The sequence below is a fragment of the Diabrotica undecimpunctata genome, chromosome 2 (genome assembly GCF_040954645.1).
Source record: "Diabrotica undecimpunctata isolate CICGRU chromosome 2, icDiaUnde3, whole genome shotgun sequence".
Lineage (NCBI taxonomy): Eukaryota > Metazoa > Arthropoda > Insecta > Coleoptera > Chrysomelidae > Diabrotica > Diabrotica undecimpunctata.
This window is the reverse complement of record NC_092804.1, coordinates 73,951,481-73,978,407: the sequence shown is the minus strand read 5'-3', so window position 1 is coordinate 73,978,407 and position 26,927 is coordinate 73,951,481. Positions and strand designations below refer to the sequence as shown.

Here is a 26,927-nt window from a genome sequence, read left to right as displayed (position 1 = left end):
TGTTGATGATGATGTATGTTTTATAAACATGTTACAAGATCACTTGCATTTAAGTAATCCAATGTTATTTTGTGTTTTGCGTATAAATTTTTCCATGTTCATCATTTGTATGTTTTCGGTTCTGGTTAGTGTTTTTTACTTTGCTTAAGAATTTTTGGCCCCCTAGATACTAAGTAATATTCATACATAATAATAAATAAGCTTTTTTGACTACGACATATATTGATATATACTTAATTTAACTTATTAGCAAAATAAGCAGTATTTACTGGCCTACTCAAACAACGTCAATCTCATTTGCATTACAATATCTGTTTCTACTCTTCGCTCTATACCGCTTATGCAACTACTTATCCGAAATGATCGAGGCAATAATAAGGTTTATGTCGTTACGTCAAAGATATCTCCTGATAGGTTCCTGTTTGGTTTTATCTGATATAAACTAAAGCGAACTGTTGGGAAGCGGAAAACGTAACAGAGTTTAACTTTGATAGGAAATTAAAAACTTTTAACTGATGTTTAAAAGCGTTAATAAAGAATTCTAGGTATTAGTAGAAATATCGTCTTTAACGTAAATTTATATACTTACATGCTATAATTATAAAAATATAGTATGTTTATATGCATTATATATTTTAATTCTTATAAATATCTAAATATTCGATTTGGATTACTGTTAATCTGTCTTGAAACAACTGCACAAAATTGAATGTTCATTATTTATTATCAATTCAGATGTTTATTTTAAGAGTAATAGAAGATAATCTATATCTATTTAGTTACGTGGTATGATAAGAATGGAAAAATCTTATGAAATTACCTTCTACCGTATTGATTGTACTTTTTTCTTGCCACTTTTTAATTCAGTGATGGATTCGTCCGTTATTTGATGGAAGTTCATTTTATGTAACAATAAAACACTGAAAACTTTTATATTCAACACTTCCACAAAATGTATTATAGTTTATTATTCTATTATGCGTCTACACTCTATAATCTTTAGCTGGACAAGTTGAGGAGGGAAGAGCTGTTTGTCTCAAGTTGGTCATTCAAAATTATATCTGTATTTTTTATTTAATTAAATAACTTAAAGCCTTTATTTTGAATATGGACAATTTGAAATTGGTCATTAAAAGAATGATTATGATCTAGAAGTGCGTACGTAGAATTCATTTTTCTATCATTTAAAGCCATTTTAAGTTCTGTTATACGTTTGTTAAAGGTTCTACCAGTTTGACCGATGTAAGTTTTTGGGCAGTCACCACATGTTAGTTTGTATACAACACTGTTACTTTCTTTTGGCTCTTGTTGTTCTTAATATATTTGTTTAAGTTGTTATTTGTTCTGAAAGGTAGTGTTAATCTTTTTTATAAAATTAGATTAGCAAGATAAACAAGAAAGGAATAATACTAGCTTTCCGAGCAAACAACAACTTTGCAAATAATAAAAATAACAAGAGCCAGAAGAAAAATAACTTAAACAGTGGTGTATACAAACTTACATGTGGTGACTGCCTAAAAACTCACATCGGTCAAACCGGTAGAACTTTTAACAAAAGTATAGCAGAGCATAAAAGGGCTTTCAATAATAGGAAAACGGATTCTACGTACGCACTTCACCTTCATCTCAAGTTATCTTTATTAGAATCTATGGAATTTATTAAACTGAAAAATTCTTTCTGACCAACTTTTGCATATAAAAATAACCATTACACCAAAAAATTCTTTGGTAATAAATAAAACTTCAAATCAAATGATTTAAATAGATATATAATTCATCTACTGTACTGATGAGTTAGTTAAGATCCGAGTCCTGGCGTATAAATCAAAACTACCGCGGCAAAAGTCACCATGGCAAAAGTGACCATGGCAAAATTCTTTAAAATGTAAAACGCCATTTATTTTCTACATTTTTCATGAAACTGAAAGTGAAGAGGTTCGAAACATTTGAGGTGTGGCTCGACTGACGAGTATTATGAGTTCGCTGCATACACCACCAACAGAAATTTTGCACGATAAGCCATGAGATACATATGTGGGTCATTTAATGAGATACAATACGTACGAGCGACTACGAATAACCTCAAGGTAGACATGGGCACAGACCTTACTGAAACGTTCAAGACTGGAAGCGCTTGATTTCAAACACTATACCCAACATCACAAATACGAATACCAAATACAAATACAAAAATTGCTTACTTATAGTTAGTAAAAAGAGTAAGTTGGTCGAAGATTTAGAAGAATATTCCGTTTTTACTGTTTTCGGCTAATATTAGTTGCTACTTGTTGTCGTATTGTGATTCTTTACATTTACATTGGGATTTTTACTAAATGAGGTTATTTCAATATTCGGCGGATAGTGTTTTTATTAATATTTAGATTCTGTGAAGTTTAACAAAACTTCTAAGTGGAAATTATACGATGTGAAGACTTTGTCAATCACAAATAGGTAGAACTGTAAAATTGAATAAATAATAAATACACGTGAGCTATTTTTTACCTAGTATGAGAACCTAGATTATCAGTAACTGGCTACAACTTTATTTAATAACATGTGGCTATATATAGACAGCGATATGAAATACTAAGATTGATAATACAGGGAAGGATAAGAGGAGAAAGGAGTAAAGAACGAAGAAGTGTGTCATGGTTGAAAAACTTAAGGGACTAGTTTAGATGTAGATCAATAGAACTCTTCAGATAGAGTAAAGATAGTGATGATTATATCCAACCTACGATTGGGAGACGGCACTTAAAGAAGAAGAAGAAGGCAATATATAGAGATGTACAATTGTTGATTACCGACTAGTTACATTACCGCCAATATGTTGACAATATATAAAATAGGCTGCGAGACCGAAAGAGGGAGACAGAAAATGTTAGCGTACAAAGTATAAACGATTGGTTACTAAACAGAAGCAAAGCATGAAAAAATTCCATAAAAAGGAATGGAATAGAAATAGATAACCAACTGGTAGAATAAGTGTCGGTAGACCGCGCAAAATATAGAGTGAAAACCTACTATTAAGGTATCAATTACCAAAGGAATAAGCAGAATTGTTTATGGAGAGAAAAAAGAAGAAGATGAATTCCTGGAATTGTTAAACTTTCCGCAGGTAAAAGCCGCAGATACAGGCCTAATACCTCTAAAAATATAATTCCGAATAGCCAAAAAGGAAAAGAATATTTATTCATAAATACGCCTATAAAGTAAGTAACAATACAATTAATAAATTGAGATAAATAAGCTCACTCGTAAAATTTACATGAGGAACTGCTTATGCTTCCCGTTTTAAAATAGTAAATTGTATACGAGGACATAAAATTGGAAAAAGATTAGTCAGAGCTAAAACAGTTTTTGTTTTACAACAGAATGTTTTATTGATAATATAATTACAAGTATATAAGAATAATTCAAAATTGTAAGGTAATACCCTTAATTGTGTAATCGCAAACAAAAAAAAAATTCACACAAGGAAAAATATGTATTTTCGAATAAAATTAATCCAAGCCAAAGTGAAAATAGTTTGATTATGTTAACAAAACAACAAATTGCAAAAGGCTGTTTGTCTGTTATATATTTTCTCGATTCACATATGGCATCTTTTTGTGGCCCATTACTAAATGTCGGTGAGACCATTGGCAAATTTTTGTCTGTTTGGGCTGCTTGTTTTAGTTTACATGAAAGTCATTTTTTATTCCAGTTGTTTATATTCTTGGTTTGTCTGCTTTTTTTATATATGCACCCTTTGGGCTCTAAAAATGTACTTACACAGTTTTTGTGTTTCATACTGTCAAATTTTCCTGCATTTTTGCAATATATGATTGTTTTATATACTTTAAACAAAATTTAAATCAAATTTAAAAAACATAATGTATCCTATTCATTTTGAGACTTCGGATTGTTAGTTTAATGATTCAATTATTTTTTGTTGTCTTTTATTATATTAAAGTTTAAAATTTTAAAATAAATCTTTCCACTTCTAGCGGAATATTTTATTCTCAGAACTCTTTTGATTCCTTTATTTAGAATAATCTCTTCGCATTCTGCTATTCTTTTTCAAAAACTTTCGTCAATTGCCTTTATAATGTTATCTCTCCATGTTCATCTACTTGTACATAGTGGCCTCTAGTTTGCCATATCCAGCTTAGTTCAAGTTGTGTCATGAATATAACTATATTTTTCCCTACACTCAGTATTTATCCTTGGTTACAGTAGTATCAGAAAAGGAGAGTGCTGCGCCCACTGATACTTCATACAATATAAGGTTGTACATAAATAAATGAAAACAAAAAAGAGGGGAGTACCTAGAAGATTGCAGTAAAGTCTATCATGAGACATATGTATGAAACAAAATCAGACAAACTACAAGAAAACTACTTCTAGAAGTGATATAAATAAAAATCTTGCATCGAATCGACAGCTACAACAATCATGACAAAGAAGAAAGCAGCGATAATGAATATTAATTACAAAAAAATGGTGTGAAAATAAACTGAATTGGGGAAATTACTCGACACAAATGTCCTGATGTAAAATCGTGCTGGACGATCAAGGAAAAAATATCTTCTGAGAACCTGAATTCGAAATAAACAAATACTTGTAGCTAGTATGCAGCAAATAGGCAACGACGTATTGTAGGTGATTGAAAATTAAAGAAAAGTTTTTGTATCTAATAGATTCGAGAGGAAAATAGAAGAAGGAGAAGAATGTGTGTAATGCTAAATTAAAAGCGCCATATATTTATGGTTTGATAATGTCTATAAGATAACGATAATATGCTCTTGATAACCATTAACAACATTTCTCTAAAAAAGAGGCATGACATGTTTTCCAGTTCAAACAATAAATTGTTTCTACCCTATTGATCAAGGGCTAAACAGACAGCTTCCCTCCTTAAACCGTTGCACTAATCTCTGAGTGATGTATATTTGTATCGATTTCTCTTCATGTAAGGCCTGTGCCATCCATTAACTATGGTCACATGCTGTCGAGACATTTATTATAATTTATCTAATGATATTACACAAACAACTTAGAAAAATTATTTGGGTGATAAACTATTATAAAAATAATTAGATAGATTTTGATTATTTGAATTGGATGTTAAAAATTCTTGTCATATAGCCGAATATAATATATATATATATATATATATATATATATATATATATATATATATATATATATATTTATATATATATATATATACATATTTATATATATATATATATATATTTATATATATAATATATATATATAATATATATATATATATATATATATATATATATATATATATATATATATATATATATATCTCGTATACTCCTTGATTTTCTAACGATATTTTTGTTTTGGTGGATGGTTAAATGGTTGAGATTTTTCTGTCGGTATTAAATATCGTTTCTATTTTGTGTTTTCTTAGCACTCTCCCTATTTTCTCTGTTGTACACTTTACATATAGTAGAATAGCTTTTGTAATCGGTTTTTCCTCTTCTGTTGGATCCTTAATTCTTTTTTGAGCATTATGAGCATTTTCAATGGTATATGTTGAAAAGCCGTTTTTTCTGAGGGCTGTTTTCACATTATGCATCTCTTTATTTTTATGTTCTTCATCTGTCACCTTAAGCTATCTTTATTAGAATCTATGGAAATCAACAAATTAAAAAATACAGACATAATTCTGAATGACCTTCTTCTCATGGCGCCGCGCGCCGTCTACTTTCGAAGGTTGGCGATCCAAATGGCAATTGTAGTTTTGGAAACTGCTGCGCGAAAGATTTCTGCAGATGAGCTGTCGAACCATCTCCTCAGGTCATTCAGCCACGAGTTCTGGCTTCTTCCTACTGATCTTTTGCCCTGTACTTTTCCTTCCAGTATAACTTAAAGTAATTCGTATCTTTCGCCTCTCAACACATGACCCAAGTATTACATTTTCCTCTCTTTGATTATTCTTAGTAATTCTTTTTGTTTATACATGCGACGAAGTACCTCAACGTTAGTAACTCTTTGTACCCATGGAATTCTCTGAATGACCCACCTGAGACAATTGGTTTTCCCCTCCTCAAATTATTCAGTAAAAAACTATAAAGTGTAAGCACATACCAAAAATAGATCACTTACGAAAGGCACTCTGCCAAAACAGCTATAGTGATAATAAAATATAATAAATTTTGTGAAAGTGTTGAATGAACTTTTAAGTCATTTGAAATTAGATACAAGATAAATAAGATCTATAAAACCCTGATCAGACCAGTGCTCACCTATGTATCAGAAACTTGGCTATTGACAAAATCTGATGAATGGCATATACTGACAATGGCATTTAAATGAGATCGTACAATTTCGAATGATCTGAAAGCCTACGGAGACGTTAATGTGATAAAGCTGACAAAACTTCAGCCTCAAGACTGAGATGGGTAGTTTACGTGGAGCGCATGGAGCCCACTTAATCAGCAAGAATCATAACTCAATAACAAATAGTGGGAATTCGACCCAAATAGCGGCCACAAATACGATATATGGACCATGTACAGAATATTTGAGAGAAAGGGAACTGTAAACTGAAAACTGGAGAAGGAAAGCCTAGGAATGGGAATGCATAGAGAGAATAATTGAACAGGCCAAGGAAGCCTGAACAATAATTGAACAATCTGGGCTGTAAAGCCAATGATGATAATGTGTCCCTGATATATTGTTAGCTCATTAATGTTGGTATTTTTTATTAATGACTTCTTCAGTATTGGAGTATGTAAGAAAACATGTGAAAATATCAAAAGCAGATATGATCGAATAAGAAACAAAGTCCTTAAAAAATTTATTACAGAGTTTTGCTTAATGCACAATAAACTTTTTTCACTTTATTTTGTCTATAAGTTATAGTTGACTAGTTTTCTTATATAATTAAGCATTTAGTGTAAAGCTAGATCTTTTTGAAACATTTTTAATTTGTTAACTTTCAGAGCAAAATCAACAAGAAAGTCTGAACTAAACAATTGATTATTATTAAAATTTTGATTGTAAAAAATAGTTCAAAGAACGTCCAATTTTGTGTTGCGGTTTATTTTGATAGAAACTTTTGACAGTATGGCATTGAAGCGATATATATATATATATATATATATATATATATATATATATATATATATATATATATATATATATATAATGATCACTAAGTTTATATGATGTCAACTAATGGTTAAACCTTATTATTGCTGATAGAGGGTAAATGTTGTAGGTTATGTAAAATTTAATTTGATGTTTTTATATATTCATCTATACAAAATCGGCCAATACACTGTTGTGTATTCTCCAATCTATATTTCCAAGATATTATTTACTTATATTCGTTATAAGTCCTTATAAAAAATATAAGTATTCTTAATTAATAACATTATCAGATTATGTAGATTTAGTTTTATACTTTCAACATTTACCCTATAAATTTCATTCACTATCATATTAGAGAGCTTAGCCCGCTCGCATGTTGGAACTAACCCCGTGTGACTAACCTTTGCCCTCCCCCCGGCACTCCCCGGCGGTTCTCTTCCAGCCACTGTTGTTCAACACGCTGCAGGTTCGATCGGCTCTGGGTGCTGCCCAGAGGAGGAAGCTGTCCTTCAAGAACGTCTCCAACGTCGTGGTGCAACTGCTTCATTCCATCAAGTACTCCATGGAGGTGCCTTTCTCCAACATGGCGTTGCAGACAGATCTCAAGGCGACGAACGCTAGGAAGGTGAGCAATTTATTTATTTTTTATATTTACGATAAGCTTATAAAAAGAAATAAAGCAACGGTTGTTGAACATGTGAATAACAATTGTTCAGCAAATACTAGTAGCTTGGATTCATGAATTTATTAATTACCGCAGATAAACTAATAGCTGTATCGGGTAATATAACTAACTTTAGTTTATCTTCTTTTTGATGCAAGGTGCGCAATTTTAAAACTAAATTCAGGTCTGTTTAGATAATTCTATCGGATATTTAAATTATCAAATTCACCCACAGACAAAAATATTGCATATTTTATGCTAAGTATTTTTTCTATGTTATTTTTTTCCCTGTGAACTTCTATATATACATTATTTTAGTCATAAATATCTGAAGTGCTTTGTGTCTTGTAACTAATTAGGGACTATGAAAATACTTAATGACAGCTTATAGAGGTAGAAGCAGTAATGCAATAAACTACAAATATTGTGTATTGTGCCTTGTCCACTAACAGATATAGCCGTTTCTTTGTTTGTTTTCATTTTGGACATTTGGACTAGCTTAAATGTTATTTCTGTAGTTCTTCTGATAATATACCATATTTAAGTGATGTTTATTGTGTTACTTAAGCAAATGATTGGTGCAGACAAAAAGATGCTGCTTGTCGATTGCGTATCCGTCAATCATCTCATTTTCGTATTGTAAACCGATACAACGAAACTGAAGAATACAAAAGATGCTCTGCCATGGTCAAGGACGAAAAAAAGTACAACAAGAAATGTCAATTTAAGTATAAAAACAGTAATAAGAATAATGGGGAAAGCTGGTTTAAATCCCAAATGTCCTGCTAAAGTTCCGAGACTTTTCACAAGTCTCAAAACTAGGCGGTTACCAGTTGCACGGACCCATGCTAAAAAGAATAAGCTATAATGGGGAAGAAAAGTTATGTTGACGGATGGAACAAGCATACAATTGTTTAAACCAGACAGACCCGGTTGAGTATACGAACACTCTGTTAAAAACTGTTAATTTTGTTGGCGCTTCCATTATAATATGGGATGGTATTACTTGGAACAGTAGCATAGAGCTTGTTGAGGTGGATCTAAGAATGAATGGTGATTGGTATATTGGTATATTGGGTGATGGATGGAATCAACATCCTTGCAACCAATGTTTTACCTTATGATGGCTTAAATGGGTTTGATGATTTCATAGTAATGCATTATAATGTGCACTTGCCGCAAGAACAGTAACCCAGTATCTTGAGGCTGTAGGTACTGAGACTATGGATTGACAACCAATGCAAATAGTAATGAGGCAAATCCTATAGAACATCTATGAGACATTCTATAGCGACGTACACGAGAACGCAACCCAGCTCCTAACTTGATTGCAGAAGTAAGAATTGCTGCACAGAAAAAAAGGGTTCGAACTCCACAATCAACCATTTAAGAACTTCAAGAACAACTTTTATTTTTAATTATTGCTGTTTCTAGTTAAATGTTATGATTATAGTTCTCTTTCATTAAGTCGTCTGTATATCTGGTTTAATACCGTAATATTCCATAGTCGATACATTTTAATACATAAAACATTTCAATATACGATATTTTTATTTAAAAAATATATTATATTTCAAATAAAAAGAAGTAATATCCATATCAAAAAAAAATATTTTTGAAAATAAAATAGGCAATGTTTTTGTCCTTGTATATTAACACCGTGTACAGTGAGGGTACATATTATAGACCTAGGTACAATTTGTTTACTAATGTTTACATCTTTGTATAATAGAGGAGTACATTAATCTGAATACACAATAATTTCAGATGTGATTTTTTATTATTAGGACGATATAAGAAGTATGAAATTATATAAATGTCACTTTCTATACCTGAAAATGCCATTGACATTTTCTAGTAAAAATAAATACATATTATTATTTGGAACTTTTAGTAATGCTAGATTGTTCGAAAAGTAGTATACGTATTTTAAGGCAACTTATTCTAGCATTGCATCTGTAGCTTATATCAGGTCTTAGCACTTCGGTAAGCTACTTTGGTGCTCGGCTGTAATTCTTCGTATGTTGTAATTATCATAATCTCCCACTTTCAGCAGGATATTAATAATTTAATTTTCATTGAAATATTAAAAAACAGACAAACAATAAAACAGGTTAGTTATGGATATTTTACATAAATGTTTTTTCCTGCTACAACCAGTTGCTTTATTTCCTAGATTTAACATTTATAATGGCTTATAGAGGACTCTGCACGATTAAAGAACGCATTTATACATTTTTTTATATTCTAGTAAAAAATATTTAAAGAGTCCTCATAATCATTTACTTTAGTTACTTACAAGCTGTCAATGGGCTGCGGATGCGGAAATTCTATTAATTACAAAAAAAAAATAAAAAAATCTTAAGTGTAATTGTAAAGAATTTTTTAAAGAATATCTGCAGTTATGCGGAATTAACTAATCATCTAGTCACGAAGAAGTAAAAACTCAACGAGTGGTTGACGGTAAGACTTAAAAGGTTAAGAAAATTTTTTAATTGTCGGAAGGATTTAATTTCTATCTTTATACAGAGTGCGTTGCTGTGTCTTGAAACAAATATTTGATTAGAAAATACTTGATATTAGAAAATATCAAGTAACGAGTTGCAAAATTTTAAAAATCGCCTTGTTGAAAATTAAAAATAATGGTCCACAAACTATAAAAATTCAATTGTTATATCAAACAGTAGTGAATCATTATTTACAAGCTATTATTAATAAGCTACGATTTTTTATATTGTATTTCCCTAATAAGTACTTTTTCGAAATATAGCGATGTTATCGACATGTATCTCTCTTATGGAAATCTTCGTCTCTACTCATTTTCCTTTTTATCCTATCCGTTACCTCCGTTCTTTTTATTTCCGTTTTTTTTAACGCCTTAAGCTACGTCCACATTATGTCGAATGGTGTCGTTCGACTCGGTCGACCGACACTGTCGAACAAGTATGGACATGTCGCCCGGCTTTGTTGAACCATGTCGGGTCGAATCGAACGCAATCCGAATCAAGTCGGTACGGATCAAAGGAAGTCGAGCGACATCAGTAGGTGTGGACGTGTTGAAACGTGTAGGTCAACTTTTTCAGTAAATATTTAGGCTGTTTATTTGTGTTTATATCAAAATTATTCCATTTAGCTGTTTATTTGTGTTTATCAAAATTATTCTATTTAAAATAATTTTATTTTTTAAACATTTTTATTAACACGTATTTATAAATGGAGTTGAACAAACCATTTCATTTATAGAAATGTATAGAGAACGTGATTATTTGTGGGATCAAATTAACTCCCTATAAAAATATCGGAAAAAAAGACATTGGTCTTATGGAAATTGCAGTTTCTTTTGCAATTGAAAAATCTGATGTTGAAAAAAAAATTAAAAATTTGCAAAGCCAGTTTTCCAGAGAAAGAAAGAAGGTAAAGTGTACCAATGGGATGGGGGCAGACGAAAAGTACATTAGCAAATGGTTTGCATACAAAAGTATGATGTTCTTGGCTGATAAGAACAAACCAAGAAACACTCAGGATACAGATTTAATTAACACTCAGGTAATTATGATCCTATTGACTATTAACTGATCCTATTAACTGATCCTATTGACGCTAACAATGGGATAAGACAGGGAGATTCCTTGAGTCCTGTATTGTTCAATCTGATTATGGATGAAATAATAAACAACAAATGGTAGGAAAAAAAAAACAAAAAAAAAATCATCAATGCAGACGACGCCATCAATCTCAATCTTAAAGTAAAGATGATTTACAACGTATGCTGCACCAATTTCATATAAGTGCCAGAAAATTTAACATGATAATTTCCCCAAAAAAAGGCAAAATGCATGGTTATAACAGCAAATTTTTTTAAGATGTTAATTGGAGCTGGAAGGTCAGGTAATAGAACAAGTGATCGAGAAATATCTAGGCATTATCTAGCTACGAAACGTTTAAAACTGAAGTGGAAGATTAAGTAAATAGAGCAATAGGAAGGCCACGAAAACCATGGAGCGACAACTTACTGGAGGAATATTTAAAAACAGACAGAGTTATGTCTACATAATAAGAAGAAGAAAATGTAATATGAGAAGCCCTCAATACATAAAATTACTATAATTGTTTTGATAGAACCTGTTGAAATTCCTACAGAATCATTTGTTTGGCCTTCTTGTTGGTTTCGTTTTCTATTCATATGCTTACTTCTGTATTTACTTTACATTCTATATTAGAAAAAATACAAATGTTCTTTGTCAAATTTTATGTTATGTTATGAAAAATATAAATAGCTAATTTAGTAATAACTGAAATGTTTAATGACCACATATTCATTAAAAATTTTGCAACAAAGGTATTATTTTTTAATAAGTCTGTATGCAAAACTATCGGAATTTTAATTAGTCTTGAGCAAATGAATGTCAAACATATTGCAGAACGCACTCTGTATAAAAGAAGTAAATTAATCGTCACATGCAACAAAAAGTCAGATTCCTATGTATGTAGGAAATTGCATTCCTCTTTTATAACCAATGACAATTTTAATTGAGAATGACTGTTTTTTAGTTGTCAATAAAGAGTTTATTTTGTATTAGTAAAGTTTATTTTAACATGTTTATTTATTGTACTTAATTGTTTTATGGGCAGACTAAAATAGTCTGGTAAAGAAATGCAGAATATCGAAGAGATCTGGCTAGTTGTGTTGCTCTTATTGAGAAGATAAAATTGTAGTTGTGGCAATCAATTAACAATATTTCTTGACAGTATTAGTGACACGTGTGCATGAATCTTTTCTGAAATTTTTTCAAAATTTTATGTATGTTAAGTATCTTGACTCTTCTTTTTTGTGTAATGTTTTCTTACTATACAATCAATAACTCTTTTTGTGAAGAAGAAAAGATAAATAGAGGAAGAATTTTGAAATTTCCAGTGCTTTTGTGAAAAAATTGTGATTTTGTGGTTTAGAGTAAAAAATCGTAATGTTGTAATAATTTGATCGCAATACTGTCAATGGGACTTTTATAGAGAATCAAAAATAAACAATTTGTTTTATAAAACCTTATTGGTGTTTTTTGCGAGAAAAGCCGAAAAATCCGATCATTTTTTGAAAAATTCATAACTATTCACAACCATAATTTAAATTCCATTTAAATTGGGCCCTTCTAAAATTGAAAAGCTACTTCTCTGGATAGTGTTTATCTTTAATGCGTTGTTTAAGCACGCACGAGGTGGTTTTGTATTATTTTTTGATGGCTCAGTATAATATGTGAGGTTATTCGTTTTTAATTTAGAAAAAAATATTGTTAAAATTTAAAATTTATTCTCCAACTTGTATAATCTTCGATTTTCATTCAGTATGGCGAAAAATGTAAAAAACGGCTCGGAACATTGCTGTGAACGCGTGATCTCGCATTTCGAGCGGAGGAGTGGGAGATTTCATCCGCGTTGACAGCAATGTTCGGCCGTTTTTTTACATTTTATAAATTAAAATCGGATAACCTCACTTCCAAAATGAGCCATCCAAAATATCGGTGCAAAATATTCAAACTATGATTTTGAATAAACTATTCGTCGGACAGATGAAAAAAATGATGGATTTTAGCGGTTTTTTCGACTTTTTACTGCGAAAAATTCACCGATAAAATTTTAGAAAAAAGTCCTATTGACATTATTGTGATTAAATTACTAATACATTAGGATTTTTCACTCTAAACGAAAAAAATTGCGATTTTTTTTTAGATTGGTCCATATAGAATTCGGGTAAAAGGTTGTATACTTATTTTGGTTTTTTTATATGTACGAACCACTTCAAAAGATAGTAGAGGTAGTTTGGTGATAAATTGTGAAGGCCAAATGAGGTTTAATTTTTCTCTATAAACTGACCTATACAGTTAAGTGCAAACTGTTCTTCTCTAGTTCCGAGACAATTTCGAAATTTCAATTGAGTTTTATTGATATAATAATATCAGTCAAACTCCATACTGATGTACAGCTGTCTATATAGTTTAGCATATATTCCATTGTACTACGGTTGCAGCCCATCTGCCTTAGTTTTCTGTTATAATCTGGACAGTCTTTAGCGTATCCCTTATTAGATTTCTTTATGTCAAAGACTGCTATACAAAGGTAGTTATGAAACATTAATTTTATAGGATTAGATAGTAAATTAAATTGAACCAATTATAAACATTTTTTCATAGATAATTCGTAATTTATTATTTTATTATTTGATTATCGAACTGAAAAACAGTCATTGACCAATATATACAAACCTTCCTATACTCTCTACTTTTCTTACTTAATAAATATTAGTGAGTTGTAAGAATATTTAATTCGTATATATCTAGTTTTGTACGAGTTTTATTTGTACTATTCGCCATTATACTTTTGATGCGTAGATATTATTTAGATTACTAGACATAAAGTGCAATCTCTATATTTTGCTAAATATTTTACAAACAGTGTTTGTTTAACTTTATTATCATCATAAGAAACTTAGTCTGGGTTGTAATATAATAAACATTACAGAGTACTAGTAAAATATTTGAATATGATACTTTTTATATCTTTAATTGTGTTTTAATCCCTTGGTTATAAAAAGTGAATGAAATGAAATATTGATCATAGTTCTTGCGTTCTTCTGTCTTAATAATTACTTTTATTGGTTAGGAAGAAAGTATGCATCTTATTTTCTAAATATTTTTGTGCAATTTTCGATAAATATTGATATTCGTCCTGTTCCCCAAACTTTGTTAAATACTTCTTACTTACTCCGTGGTTTACAACCCTGCGTGGTTTGTAGCAGACTTGACACCATGCCTCGATTCTTTTCTGTTTGTGACAATCTCCATCAAATTATGTACGCTCATAGCTTTAATGTCTCGTGCTGTATTATCTAGCCACCGAAGTCGAGCTCGTCCACGTGCTCTTCTAGTTAGGACTGCTTCCCTCCAGTCTTCCTATTATTTTGCCTAAAGCTGGCTGTGTCTGGAAAGTTCTTGTATCGCTGACCACAGTCTCACCCTGGATATTCTATCAAATGCCTGTTTAAAATCTATGAACATCTGATGAAGGTCATGATCAAACTCCCAGCATTTTGTCATTATCTGGTTTATAGTAAATATCTGGTTAATAGTAGAGCGGCCCAGTCTGAATCCGCATTGATAATCCTCAAGAACTTTTCTTTTCTTGTTTGGTGACTGGTTTTATTTGGTTCCCGGCCTTGATTCATGAAACTCGTTAAAGAATTGTCTTACATTGTTGTTCTTCCAATTTTTTTCTATATCTCTGATTATTTGTTTCGGGTACTCCTTCTTTTCCTTTTCATTAATGTTCTTGTCTCTTTATACCCATCAGTGTTGTTGTCCGACGTATTTTGGAGTAAATCTCTTCTAGCCAAGTTTCATTTTTTTAACGATTTCAGGTAATCGTCATCTAACTATTTTTCTGCTGTTCTTTATTTATATTCGGAGCACTTTTGATACAATTAATCGGATGAAACTGATAGAAGAGCTAGAGCTCTTGGAATCAAAGAAAAAAATGAGAAAATGCTAACGGTGAGTCTAAAAAGTACCACAGCAAAAATTTTTTTAACGGAACAACTTCTAAGGAGATCAAAGTAAGCATATGCGTGAAACAAGGTGACTCTATCTCTCCGACACTGTTTAACCGTATACTAGAAGCAATAATAAGTGAACAAACTTCGTAAACAAAAACATTATGAGAAATTAACTTTAAGTAATAACATTTGTAGATGATCTAGTCGTCATAGCAAAGACGAAGATTAAATTTATAAGAGCAGTTGAAAAATTAAATCAGGGAGGAAATAAAATAGGGCTAGAAATAAACCACCACAATCCAAAAAAAATGACGACAGGGTAAGACGACACAAGCTACTTGGGAGTTACCATAGGCAAAATCTGAAAATAGAGAACAGAGGAAGGAATTAGAAGTAGAGAAACAGAGATGCACAAAAACATATGCAATGAATAGAAACCTGTTGAAAATTAACACTCTAAGTAAAAAAACAAAACTCAACCTATATAAGACCTTTTATTACATATTAATATTATATATATTATAACGACGATTAACAAGAAAGAGGGAGATAGCCTACTGATATTTGAAAGAAAAATAATTAGAACGATACTGGGCCCCAATGTAACAAGAGAGGGAGAAAGAAAAATGAAAACAAATGCCGAAATTAAAGAAGAATGAAATGAAGAAGAAAATACAGATATAAATTTCTTCGCTTAAAATGGATAGAACATATACAGAGACGCCCGCACTTAAATATGCTTCGAGAAGTATAACTAACTGGACACCGCTATGACCCAGGTGTAAAGAAAGACCTAAAAGTAGATGGCTGGATGTTGTAGAAGATAATATAAGAACAATGAATATTAAAGACTGGAAAGTTCAGTACAAGGACAGGAAGAAATGGAAAAGAGTCACAACAGCAGCAAACACACAGCAAGCTATAAATGACATACAAGAATAATCCGCCTCGTCCAAGAATAGGACTTTGAACGTCATGACGTTAGCTGTTATCCCTAGGGTCTAATAGCTTAATGAAATAATTAATTGATATTCTAGTTTTTTATCTGATACGCTTGGCAAAGCTAATTTTATATTCTCCCAGGCAGAGTATATTCCTCTATCGTTATTTGTTAGTATTATTTGTATATGGCGTTTTGAAATTTATCCTCTGTCTCATTATCCTACAGAACTTCAGTATTCCATACTGTTGTTGGCGGATTATTCCTGTGGATTTTTTGGGACGCTATTTTTGTTCTCATCTTCGTTTTTACCATAAAATTATCCGTATCTTTATTTGTCACTTTAGGATCCTTACATCTAGGCAGTTACTACCCCTCGAGGCATCTACCAGAACATCATCGATCTGTTTTATTGTGGCACCGTCTTTGGAGACCCACGTTTATTTCTGTATTTTCTTGTGCTTGAACATTGTTGATTTTATTAGCAGTTTGTGGAATGTTGCAAACTCTTATGAACCTTGTCTACTGGTTTAATGAAGACTATGGTTATCTATTATTAGTCTAGATGTTGCTTCCTTCTCAATATTTTTGGGGAGATTATTTGTTAGTTCTTCTAGTTTTTCAAATAACTTTTTTTATTTGCTCTTCGTTTTCCTCTGCTAGGGAAAACTTTGTTAAATAGGTCAAATAAATATTAAAGTGATCAGTTAAACTGTAAACTGACGTTAGTCTTCCAATTTTTAGTATCTTCAGCAAAGTTGTTTTTAAGTTTCACTTCTGCTTTTGTAGGATGTTGATCATTACGGCACGCAGAGAACAATTCTAAACCATTCTTGTAGATTGCGCAGCCTGTAACTTTTACGGCGTCCTACGTTTCTTTGTTTCCATGATTTTAGCCCGAATTATAAGTTGCAGTAAGTAGTACGTATTGATTTTAAACTTTGTCAATTTAGATTTTTAAAATCCGACTATATACCTACATCTCAAAAGGTATAAGTTTTTTTGTTGTTCCTTTATTAAAAGGCTCAACCTTCAATTCTGTTAAAGAGAACCGAGAATACATACTACACCATTTTAATACTCAGGGTGAGACTTACTTTACTTTTTCGATTCCGGACTTCCAGCTAATTCTGGTTGAGGTTTTCGGTCCAGTAACTCTTCTATTGTAGGCATACTCTTCTGTTGAAAACACATTGCTCGTGCTGTTATTCTTATTGTGTCAGGGCTTGCACTCTAACTACTTTCAGCCAAATTTCTTAGTATTGCGTTTCTGGTGGTAACTTTTTGTGTTTTGTTATGACAATGGTACTTTTGTTAAAGGTCTGTCCAACATAACTCCAAGATATTTAGGTTTGTCTGTATCCTGTAGAATATGCGAAGAAAAAAATCAATCGTACACAGTTTGGTTTTCGGAATGCAGTGGGTATGAGAGACTCTCTCTTTAGCATACCAGTGCTATTTCAACTATGTAGAGATGTGAACTGCGATATTTATGCATGCTTCATTGATTACCATTAAACGTTCGATTCAGTAAAACACGACAAGCTGATGGAAATATTAACAAATATTGAAATAAACACCTGTGATCTAAGAATCATTAGCAATCTTTACTGGAATCAAACATTGTCTATCCGTATAGAGGTAGGAGAATCCGATGGTATCAAAATCAAACGTGGGGTCCAACAGGGATGTGTACTATCCATACCCGTGCTGTTCAATATATACTCTGAGGAAATCTTTCAAGAAGCAGTAGAGGATGTTGAAGCCGGAATTCGAATTAACGGAGAATGTGTCAATAACATCAGATACGAGGATGACACGGTGGTATTCGCTCACAGTTATGAAGCCCTCTAGGAGTTAATAAATAGAATCACAGAAGTGAGTCAGAGACATGGACTTTCACTCAACATTAAGAAAACAAAATTTATGATGATCCATAAGAAGGAACAGCAAATTGAAAGAATAAGTGTGAATGGTCAACCAATAGAAAGAGTAAAAACATACACCTACCTTGGTATGAACGTCAATGAAAATTGGGACCATTTCTTAGAAATAAAATGTAGGATCGAGAAAGCAAGATCTGCATTTCAAATAATGGCTAAACTATTCAAATGTCATGATTTATCAGTACCCATAAACATCAGGTTACTACGATGTTATATCTTTCCTATACTGTTGTACGGAGTTGTGTCGTGGACTCTCACATACGCTACCTGCAAGAAAATTGAGGCTTTCGAAATGTGGCTTTATCGTCGAATCCCGAAGATATCCTATATCGACCACGTTACTAACCAGGAAGTTTTATTAAGAATGCAAAAAGGAAAAGAATTAACCACAATAAAAATAGCCAAAATCGAATACCTCGGTCACATCATGAGGAACAGCGAAAGTTATGGGTTTCAGCAATTAATTCTACAAGGAAAAGTAAAAGGAAAACGAGGACCATGAAGGCGAAGGATTTCCTGGCTGAAAAATCTACATACGTGGTTTAACACAACAACCACAAATCTTTTCAGAGCAGCATTTTGCAAAATACAGATTGCCACGATGGTCTCCAACATCCGAAACGGATAGGCACCACAAGAAGAAGAAGAAGTATGCTGTAGGACCTGTAGGAATGCTTTGATTCCATATGATTGATAATTCCCCTTCTTATTTCTTTTATTTAGGTGGAAGGCACTTACCTGTATTTTGGGAGCGTAAGGTAGTTTTCTCTGTAATATTTAGGATACTATAGGCAGCTTTGAAAGTTGCTCGATATTATTGAAGTTCTTCGATTGTACCGTAATAGCCAGGTCATTGGATTATAAAGAAAAGTGTGTTGCATGTGTTATTGGCTGGTCATTTGTGTATATATTAAACGCAACTGGGGCTGTGTTATATTATTATTTATTTTACTTAGCAGTTTCTTGTGGTTCACGGTATCGCAGGCTGCTGTTAAATCAACCAGTGCGACACCAGTTATCTGTTTCTTTTCGAAACCCCCCTGTATAAATTCTGTCAGATTTAGTACTTGTCCAGTACAGGATTGTTTAGGCCTAAATCTCTACTGTACGGCAATTAGTTCAGGGCAAGAGATAGTTTGGTTGTTTTAAATATTGTAGTTCATCAGAATGCCGCGCCATCATTTATAATGTTTATTTATTATTCAGTATTGATGTTACGAAGAAATTCTTTTTTATTCACTAATCTCTGAAATATATAATGTTAGCGATCAAGTCCACATCTTCACCATACTTATATATTTATATATACCCGGTATTTAGGCGTTCCACGCCCTTCCGGTAGGGATCTATGGAGGAGTATCACCTAGCCGCAAGCCCTTATCTCTTGCCGTACTGCTCCACCATAGGCCGATCAGATACCAGCATATTCTAGACTAAGCCGCAGATTCATTTTAGAATTTTAAACTACTGCGTTAGCCTTTTTGTTTTCTGTTCACCGAGCCGGGGATTTGAACTGACATCTCTCGCATTGAAGCGAAGGAGAAGCCAGCCGCCCAGCCCGCTTGGCTATCCGATCGACCTTCACCATACTTCAGTTCCTATATAATCATTCCGGTGATTGAAAGTCGTACTTCTAAGGCATTAGATTAGAGGCATTTACCAAGCAAAATATGAGTTCGGTGTATATGTTAACACGCATGGATGAGAAAGTATACCCATATGCATGGATGAGGTTAGAGATTGTTTGTATATATACAGTATATTACAAATAGATTGTATATATTTATAAATCGATGTTAATTGGACGTAAAGTAATTTGTTTGACGTTTTCTGTAGTCTATGTATCCAGCATAGACGGCTTGGTTTATATCCTGGTATCTAGAGATCAGTACATTTAGTGCAAACATAGGCTCCATTATAACTGTTCTTTAGCTTTTTTTAGCGCATTTTTAGCGCTTTAGCCTTTTTTAAACATCCGAAGTCTTGTATATCTTGTTCGGATCCTGCAAAACATGCTATGCGTTTTCATTAAATAATTTTAAGAGTTCACATTCGTTTAGTCATGCTGCACTAACTGATTTTGCTATTCCAATTGTATGGTAAACTTCAGTGAATTTATTTATGGCAATTCCTCATTACGCGTTATTTTAGGATGGTGTGGTTTTTGATCATTTAAGAGTTGTAATATGTGTGGTTCCTACTATGTCATAATATTTAATATTTAATTTCATGTACAGCTATGTAATGTTTGTTGAGTTCTAAGCTTTCAACAGTAAGCATATGTAAGTTACTTTATATTACAAGTTATTAACGAATATGTTAAACAATCCCTTGGATGTAAAAAATATTAATGGTAGGTGTTAAAAAATTTAACTACAAGATGTGTGATTGCTACTATACGCATTTGAGAAATGTTAAGAATCAAAAAATCAGGTTACTAGATGTAGTATTTAAGATTGCATGTAATATTATAGATATTCTTTACAACTCACTACTTATTCCTAAACTACAATATTCTCTTTCATCCTCAGCCCATTCTTTATCAAAAACATAAACTTAGTTACACCGTTAAACAGACGCAAAAACTAGACACTTGAGCATCTTTCTTTCTCTATACCACCAAGATGCATTTTTTTGCACTACGAAATTTAAAGCACCGCCGCACTAAATTTGATTTTCTTTCTTTTTCTATTGGCTTCCAGGCTTCTGATCAAACGGACGTGGTGCGTTAAAAATCCCTGAGAGCACTTGCAAAAGCACAAGCACACATACATAAAAGCAGTATTATTTGGAAACCATATAAAAATTAGTCACATGTGTAATTATTTATTTAAATAGAATCAAATCTGGGTTACTATTTAGTGTACAATTTACTATGAGTTAATATTTAATTCGATTTAAATATGATCATTTGCAATTTTCTTACCTAAACAATACTTTAGATCATTCAAATAGTATTTGGGTATATTTTTTTAACTTTTATTTTACCATTTTCATATATTTCTGAAACAGGATTGTTTGACTCTTTCTGGATTCTGTTGAAAATAGTAGGTACAAGTTTCCTTTTTTTGTTTTTATGGTTTCACATTTCTTCTTCGTTTTACGTAATATATCAGCTTCTTACTAATTGTACTAATTCACAAATTTATAAACATTCTCTAAAAATGGTACGTAACTAGTGGTCTGATAAGTAAATTCAAAAAACTCTTTTATTTTATTAGATAGGTATAGTGTCCTTTTATCTTAATAAATTGATTCCAGTGATTTTTCTACTTTTTTATGCCGTCTGAATAATACCCTCCTGAAAGCTTTGCAAAATAGGCGTTTGTTTCGTCATTATGTCATCGTTCAAATATTTTTTTTTATTTACGAATCATCTCTTCTGATTAGGAAACACATAATAATCGGAGGGGACCAAATCAGGAGAATAAGTCGTATGAGAAAGCAATTCGAAGCCCAACTCGTGAATTTTGACCATTGTTATAACGTTATGTGAAACGTTTTATTGTTTTGGAGAAACAACACCCTTTTCATCTGATAATGGGGTCGTTTCTCACTAAGTTCCTGGTTAGAAAACGCGGCATCTATCAGCAGGGTAAATTGTTCATATTCAAAACTTCGATCAAAATATGACTAGTGCGCTCTTTACTAATTCTTGCAACCTCTGTCAATCCACGCAACTTCACTTTACAACTAGCTAAAATCATGTCATTGACTTTCTTCACATTTTCCGGTGTAATTTTATCAGAGGGCCGTCTAGTAACGTAGTTCATCCAATGTAGATTTATGGTCACTACGAAGTTTAAACACGTCGACGCTATACAGCTGTCAAAATATACTAAGAGCTGCATCGCACTAAAACTTAACATGTATCCCTAAAATGGTTGGACTTTCTAAAACTAATTTTTTTTGAGATCGCATTACCCTAACCGGCTAAGGAGGTTACTTATTAGACCACTGACTTCAAATACAATATTTTAATTTACTTGTCTTTGATTTAAGTGTACCTTATATCTGTGTGAAAAAGTAGCGTTGAGTGTTTACGTTTTTATGTTTTAAGTGTAAAGGACATTATGTACTTTATGAACTGCGTCTTTTTAAATTCAATTATAGAGATCTACTTTCAAGTCGTAATTTTATCTTAACCATAGCAACCGTATAGATTTAATGCTTTAGTTCTGTCGGGCTTAAAATCTTGAGTATTTCATTTCTTGGTTTCTTTTTAATGACTTTATACTCAATTTTTTGATAATATACCTATAAAAAAATGTGTATTTAAAAACTATTCAAATCTGTATAAGTCCACTCTTTTTTCGTAAATTTAAACTAAATGGTGGGATTTCGTTAGAACAAAATTGTTTATTATTTTTGAATTCATTACTGTAATATTATTTGATATGGTTTCTAAAGAAATACACTGTTTTTAAAACTACTATAGGTCATTATTAAAACTGTTACAATTTGAAAACCGGATTACTCAATAATGTACATAATAAGTCGATTACATTGTGATTATACCTTTTTGCTGATAAATTATAAAAGAAATGTAGAACAAATTTTATTTCGAAATCCATGGAAGAAGATTATGACTCGAACTAAAAATCACACATGTTCGAAAGTCTTCCGCGGTCAGTACAATTTTACCTAATACTAAGATTAATATTATTAGAAAAATTAATATTAAACCACCATCAATCACCAAGTTTCCGAGTTGAACCGCGTTGAATTTGAGTACACTTCGCTTTTGACTTTCTATCTGAAGTCTTCACCAGGGCTTCTGGGGTCTCAATCTCCTAAGCGCCCCAGATTACTTTGTACACTCTTCACTGTTCATTGCACTGCTACTGCTTGGGACGGGGGACAGTTTATGCTGTTTATAACTGCTGTATATTATATATATATATATATATATATATATATATATATATATATATATATATATATATATATATATAATGTGGTGTTTGACGTAGTCTCCACATTAGATTTATCTCGATAAATAATCGGTTTTAATATCAGAAAATTTGCATTTCCGCATAAGGGTAGTTAATCTACATGTACAATATATTTACATCCCGCTCTCTCTTCTGGTAAGAAAGTCGCAATCAACTTTGTTCTTTTTACTGGAATGACATCTCATATGAGACATCAGATATACTTATTATTATATTTTTGGATTCTGCGTAACATTTTGTATATATTTTTTAAATTACCATATATCAATTTACATTTTTATCGTTAGCGTGTTGCGATAAATCAATTTATATCTTAAAAAAAATTTACAAACTGGCAGAATTTTTGCATACAGAGAGGGGTTTTTGCACAAAAAACACTGGAATATGGCATACGACTACAAGGCAGCCTACGACTCTGTAAATAGAAGAATAGAAGAGAAATGTTCAGGGCAATGAAAGAGCTAGTAGTAGGTACCAAATCAGTAGGTAAATTTAAGAAAAATAACTCTTGAAAAAGTAGAGTGTAGAGTACTAACCCAGAGAGAACTGTCTGAACAACTAAAACAAATAACTGCGCCAGGGACGCATTGTCTCCTGAATACTGTTCAATTTGGCTCTGGAAAAAGTGATACGTATGTCTCAAATCACAACCACCGGTTCAATATATCATATATCAGTGCAAATCCCTGTCTATGCTGCATTGATCTAATCAATATTGGTAGGCAAACGAAAAACGCGGTGCGAGAGGCCTATGTACCACTAAAAAAATCGGCTACAAAAATGGATTTAATAAAAAGCACCAATAAAACAAAGTACATAAGTACATAGTATGTATATCCTACTAGTTATAGAAAACAACGTCGTCAAAGCAGTTAACGAATTTGTATACTTGGTAGCGCTCGTTAACATTGAAAATAATACTACCGCAGAGATAAACCGCAAAATTTGTACTGCCAACAGATTTTGGGCTCAATCTCCTTCTTAAATTCCCAATTATATCGAGGAAGACAAAAGTAAAACTCGGCAAAACAATAACAAGCCCAGTCCTAACATACACTCAGTTCAGAGTTGCTCTTCCCTCTCGCCTGTTCCGCTTACCTCATATCTTTCGTCTTCCAAGTTTTCTTCCTCCTCCTCTATATTAAGTGCATGAATAAAGTACTTCTGCATTGGCTTGTGGTTGCCTTGAATTCTTTTCTGTTGATGTTAACTTTCTTATAGAATGTTGTGAATTCTTTCTCTTTGTTGAGGTTTTCTATATATTTAAATTCCTAATTTAAGTGATTTCAATTTTTTCTTTTGTGTATCCTCTTTTCTTATCTTCTCTTTGTCTGGTAATTCTCTACAGTTGTTCTAGTTCGTCGCCTAAACATCTTTCTATGTACTTCATTTCTTCATGTGGCATTCCTACATTCATGATTAAATAATATTTGGATTCGAACTCTGGTTATACCAGTATTAAAAATATCATGGACTAATAGAATAATTACAAATGAAGAAGTACTGGAGAGGGTTGGTAAAGAAACAGAACTAGTCACCACTATACAAACCAGAAAACTTAAATATCTAGGCTACGTGATAAGTGAACCAAAATATGAAATTTTAAAACTCATAATACAGGAAAAGATTTAAGGAAGAAGATCTGTTGGCCAAAGGCAGAATTCTGGATTGAAAATATACGTGATTAGTATCAATTCAGATCGATTGATTTGTTTAGAGCAGTAAGTTCAAAAATAAAAATAGCAATTATGATTGCCAACCTCCGTAGGGAGACGGCACTTTAAGAAGGGCTCCGTACCTCAAATTAATTTTTGAGTTAATTGTGCTTTAATGTTGATGGTATGTGTTCTTTATTCTCAAACGAATAAACAAAGATTGCCATGATAATAATTATGCAAACTGTTTATATTTTATTTTTATGAACCGCGTTATTTGGATTGAAAAGTGACTTTGAAAGTTGCTGTTCATTTAAACCAAAACGTTATGCTTCAAATGTCCACACTTTTATTTAAATCATTTACGGAATGTTTCGTATGAAAGAAAACTAGAATTTAGTTGTCATTTTATTTTTGATCTCCTTTTGTTATCGTACACTTTGACTCTTACATAGCCCTGTTTGACAAAATTAATCCACTTCTTTAAAAATACTTGATGTAAGAAAGGCTATACTTCTTTTGGTTGCACAATATAAGTTAAAGGATCAGGAATCTTTATGTCGTATTTGTGCAGTAACATAAGGATTTTCGTTCGACCAATGATGGGTGTTATATTTATAAAAAAATTCTGTTTTTTTTTTTTAATTTGGCTTCATTAGACCAAATATTTATGAACCTTTCAAGTTTTTGAGATGTGGTTATGTCTTTAAAATCTTAGTAAAAACGGTACTTGAGAATTGTCGAAATTGCTAGACAGCAATCATATAGCAGATATGCATTATAGGTCACTGTTTTTAGAAATATTATAAATGAGGTAGTCAAAATACTTATTTTGAGATAAAAAGGATACACATAATTTATCTTTCCTAACAAATTATGCAAACAACAATACAAATAACAGGACTAACATCAATAAAAGTTGGATAGTTTACAAATTTATATTGCAACATTGCACAGCGACTTTTGTTTCTGAGTTTGATAACAGATCAAACACTGCCAATATTAAAGCATAAGTTACTCCAAAAATATTAATATATTGTATAGATAAACCTCGTACTATTCAAAACCAATTATTGATTGTATTTTAAAAATTTTAAAGATAGATATACGACACAAGCAAAATAACAACAAATCAGACTGGCTATAATCAACATTCGTAACATTACCAAAAAAACCCAATACCTCAACCCCCAAAGTGACACTCATTTCGGATTTCGAAACTGACTGGAAATACGATAAGTTCTTTTTAACTTAATTTCGTTAACCCAAAGATGCAAAATCATTCAATGAATCCATCTTTGCTACAGCGTCATTTTAATTTGAAGCGCAAGAACCTATCAGGAAAACCGCTAGATTTTTTTTTAAAGTAAAGAAGCTTAACTTAAAGGTCCATAGAATAAACTAGCTGCGTTTTCTTTAAGCAACGAAAATGCTGTTAAAGCTTTTTTTTGGTCACTTTAAGAATTTACAAGCTGCCAAAGACATCGTATATTGTGTTTTGGGAAAAAAGACAACCAAACAATTGAATTCCGTTTCACTTGCTGATAGTACAGTTTGCCGTAGAATACTTGAAATGGCCAATGATGTTAAGGAAACTGTCATAGAACAAATAAAGCGAAGTATTTTTTTGTCTTGCAAATGGAAAGTACCGATGTAACAAATTTTGCCCAGTTAATTCTTTATTGCCGCTTTTTGCGAAATCAAATAAAAGAAGAATTCTTATTTTGCGAGTTCCTTTCTTGTACGACAACATCAGTCGAAATGTTTAATAAGTTTAATAAAGTGAATGATATTACATATTACAAAACACGGTTTGGATTGGCTGAAGTGTATGGGGTTATGGATGGTGCACATGAAATGACAGGAAACATAATGGTGTTGTAACAATTAATTCAAAATTAATTAAAAACAAGAATTAAAGCAGTCGCACCGGAGTGTTTCTTTATTCTTTATTCACTGTAGCATGCATAGACAGGCTTTTGCAACTAAAGAGATACCAGTTGAATTAAGGCAGTTTCGGATTGAAGCTGTTAAGCAGTAAATTTTATTTTAAGTCAAGAGCTTTTAATTCAAGACTATTTCGGCTTTTGTGTTCCGAAATGGCA

The 26,927-nt window shown here is 31.9% G+C and overlaps 1 protein-coding gene and 1 long non-coding RNA gene across 6 annotated transcripts in view; one reads left to right on the top strand and one right to left on the bottom strand.

Moving 5' to 3' along the window:
• rut (adenylate cyclase rutabaga) overlaps window positions 1–26,927 on the top strand; it is a 933,824-nt gene that overhangs the window by 710,183 nt on the left and 196,714 nt on the right. For 4 of the 5 annotated variants that reach the window (XM_072523104.1, XM_072523101.1, XM_072523102.1 and 1 more), the window contains one exon: window positions 7,562–7,744. In XM_072523104.1, coding sequence (XP_072379205.1) covers window positions 7,562–7,744 — 183 coding nt within the window. The remainder of the gene's footprint in view (window positions 1–7,561; window positions 7,745–26,927) is intronic. The other variant, XM_072523105.1, reaches the window with a different exon arrangement.
• The window catches only part of LOC140434679 (uncharacterized), a 64,835-nt gene that overhangs the window by 33,441 nt on the left and 4,467 nt on the right, over window positions 1–26,927 (bottom strand). Inside the window, exon 2 of the long non-coding RNA XR_011950070.1 lies at window positions 7,521–7,736. This is a non-coding gene — a long non-coding RNA (uncharacterized lncRNA). The remainder of the gene's footprint in view (window positions 1–7,520; window positions 7,737–26,927) is intronic.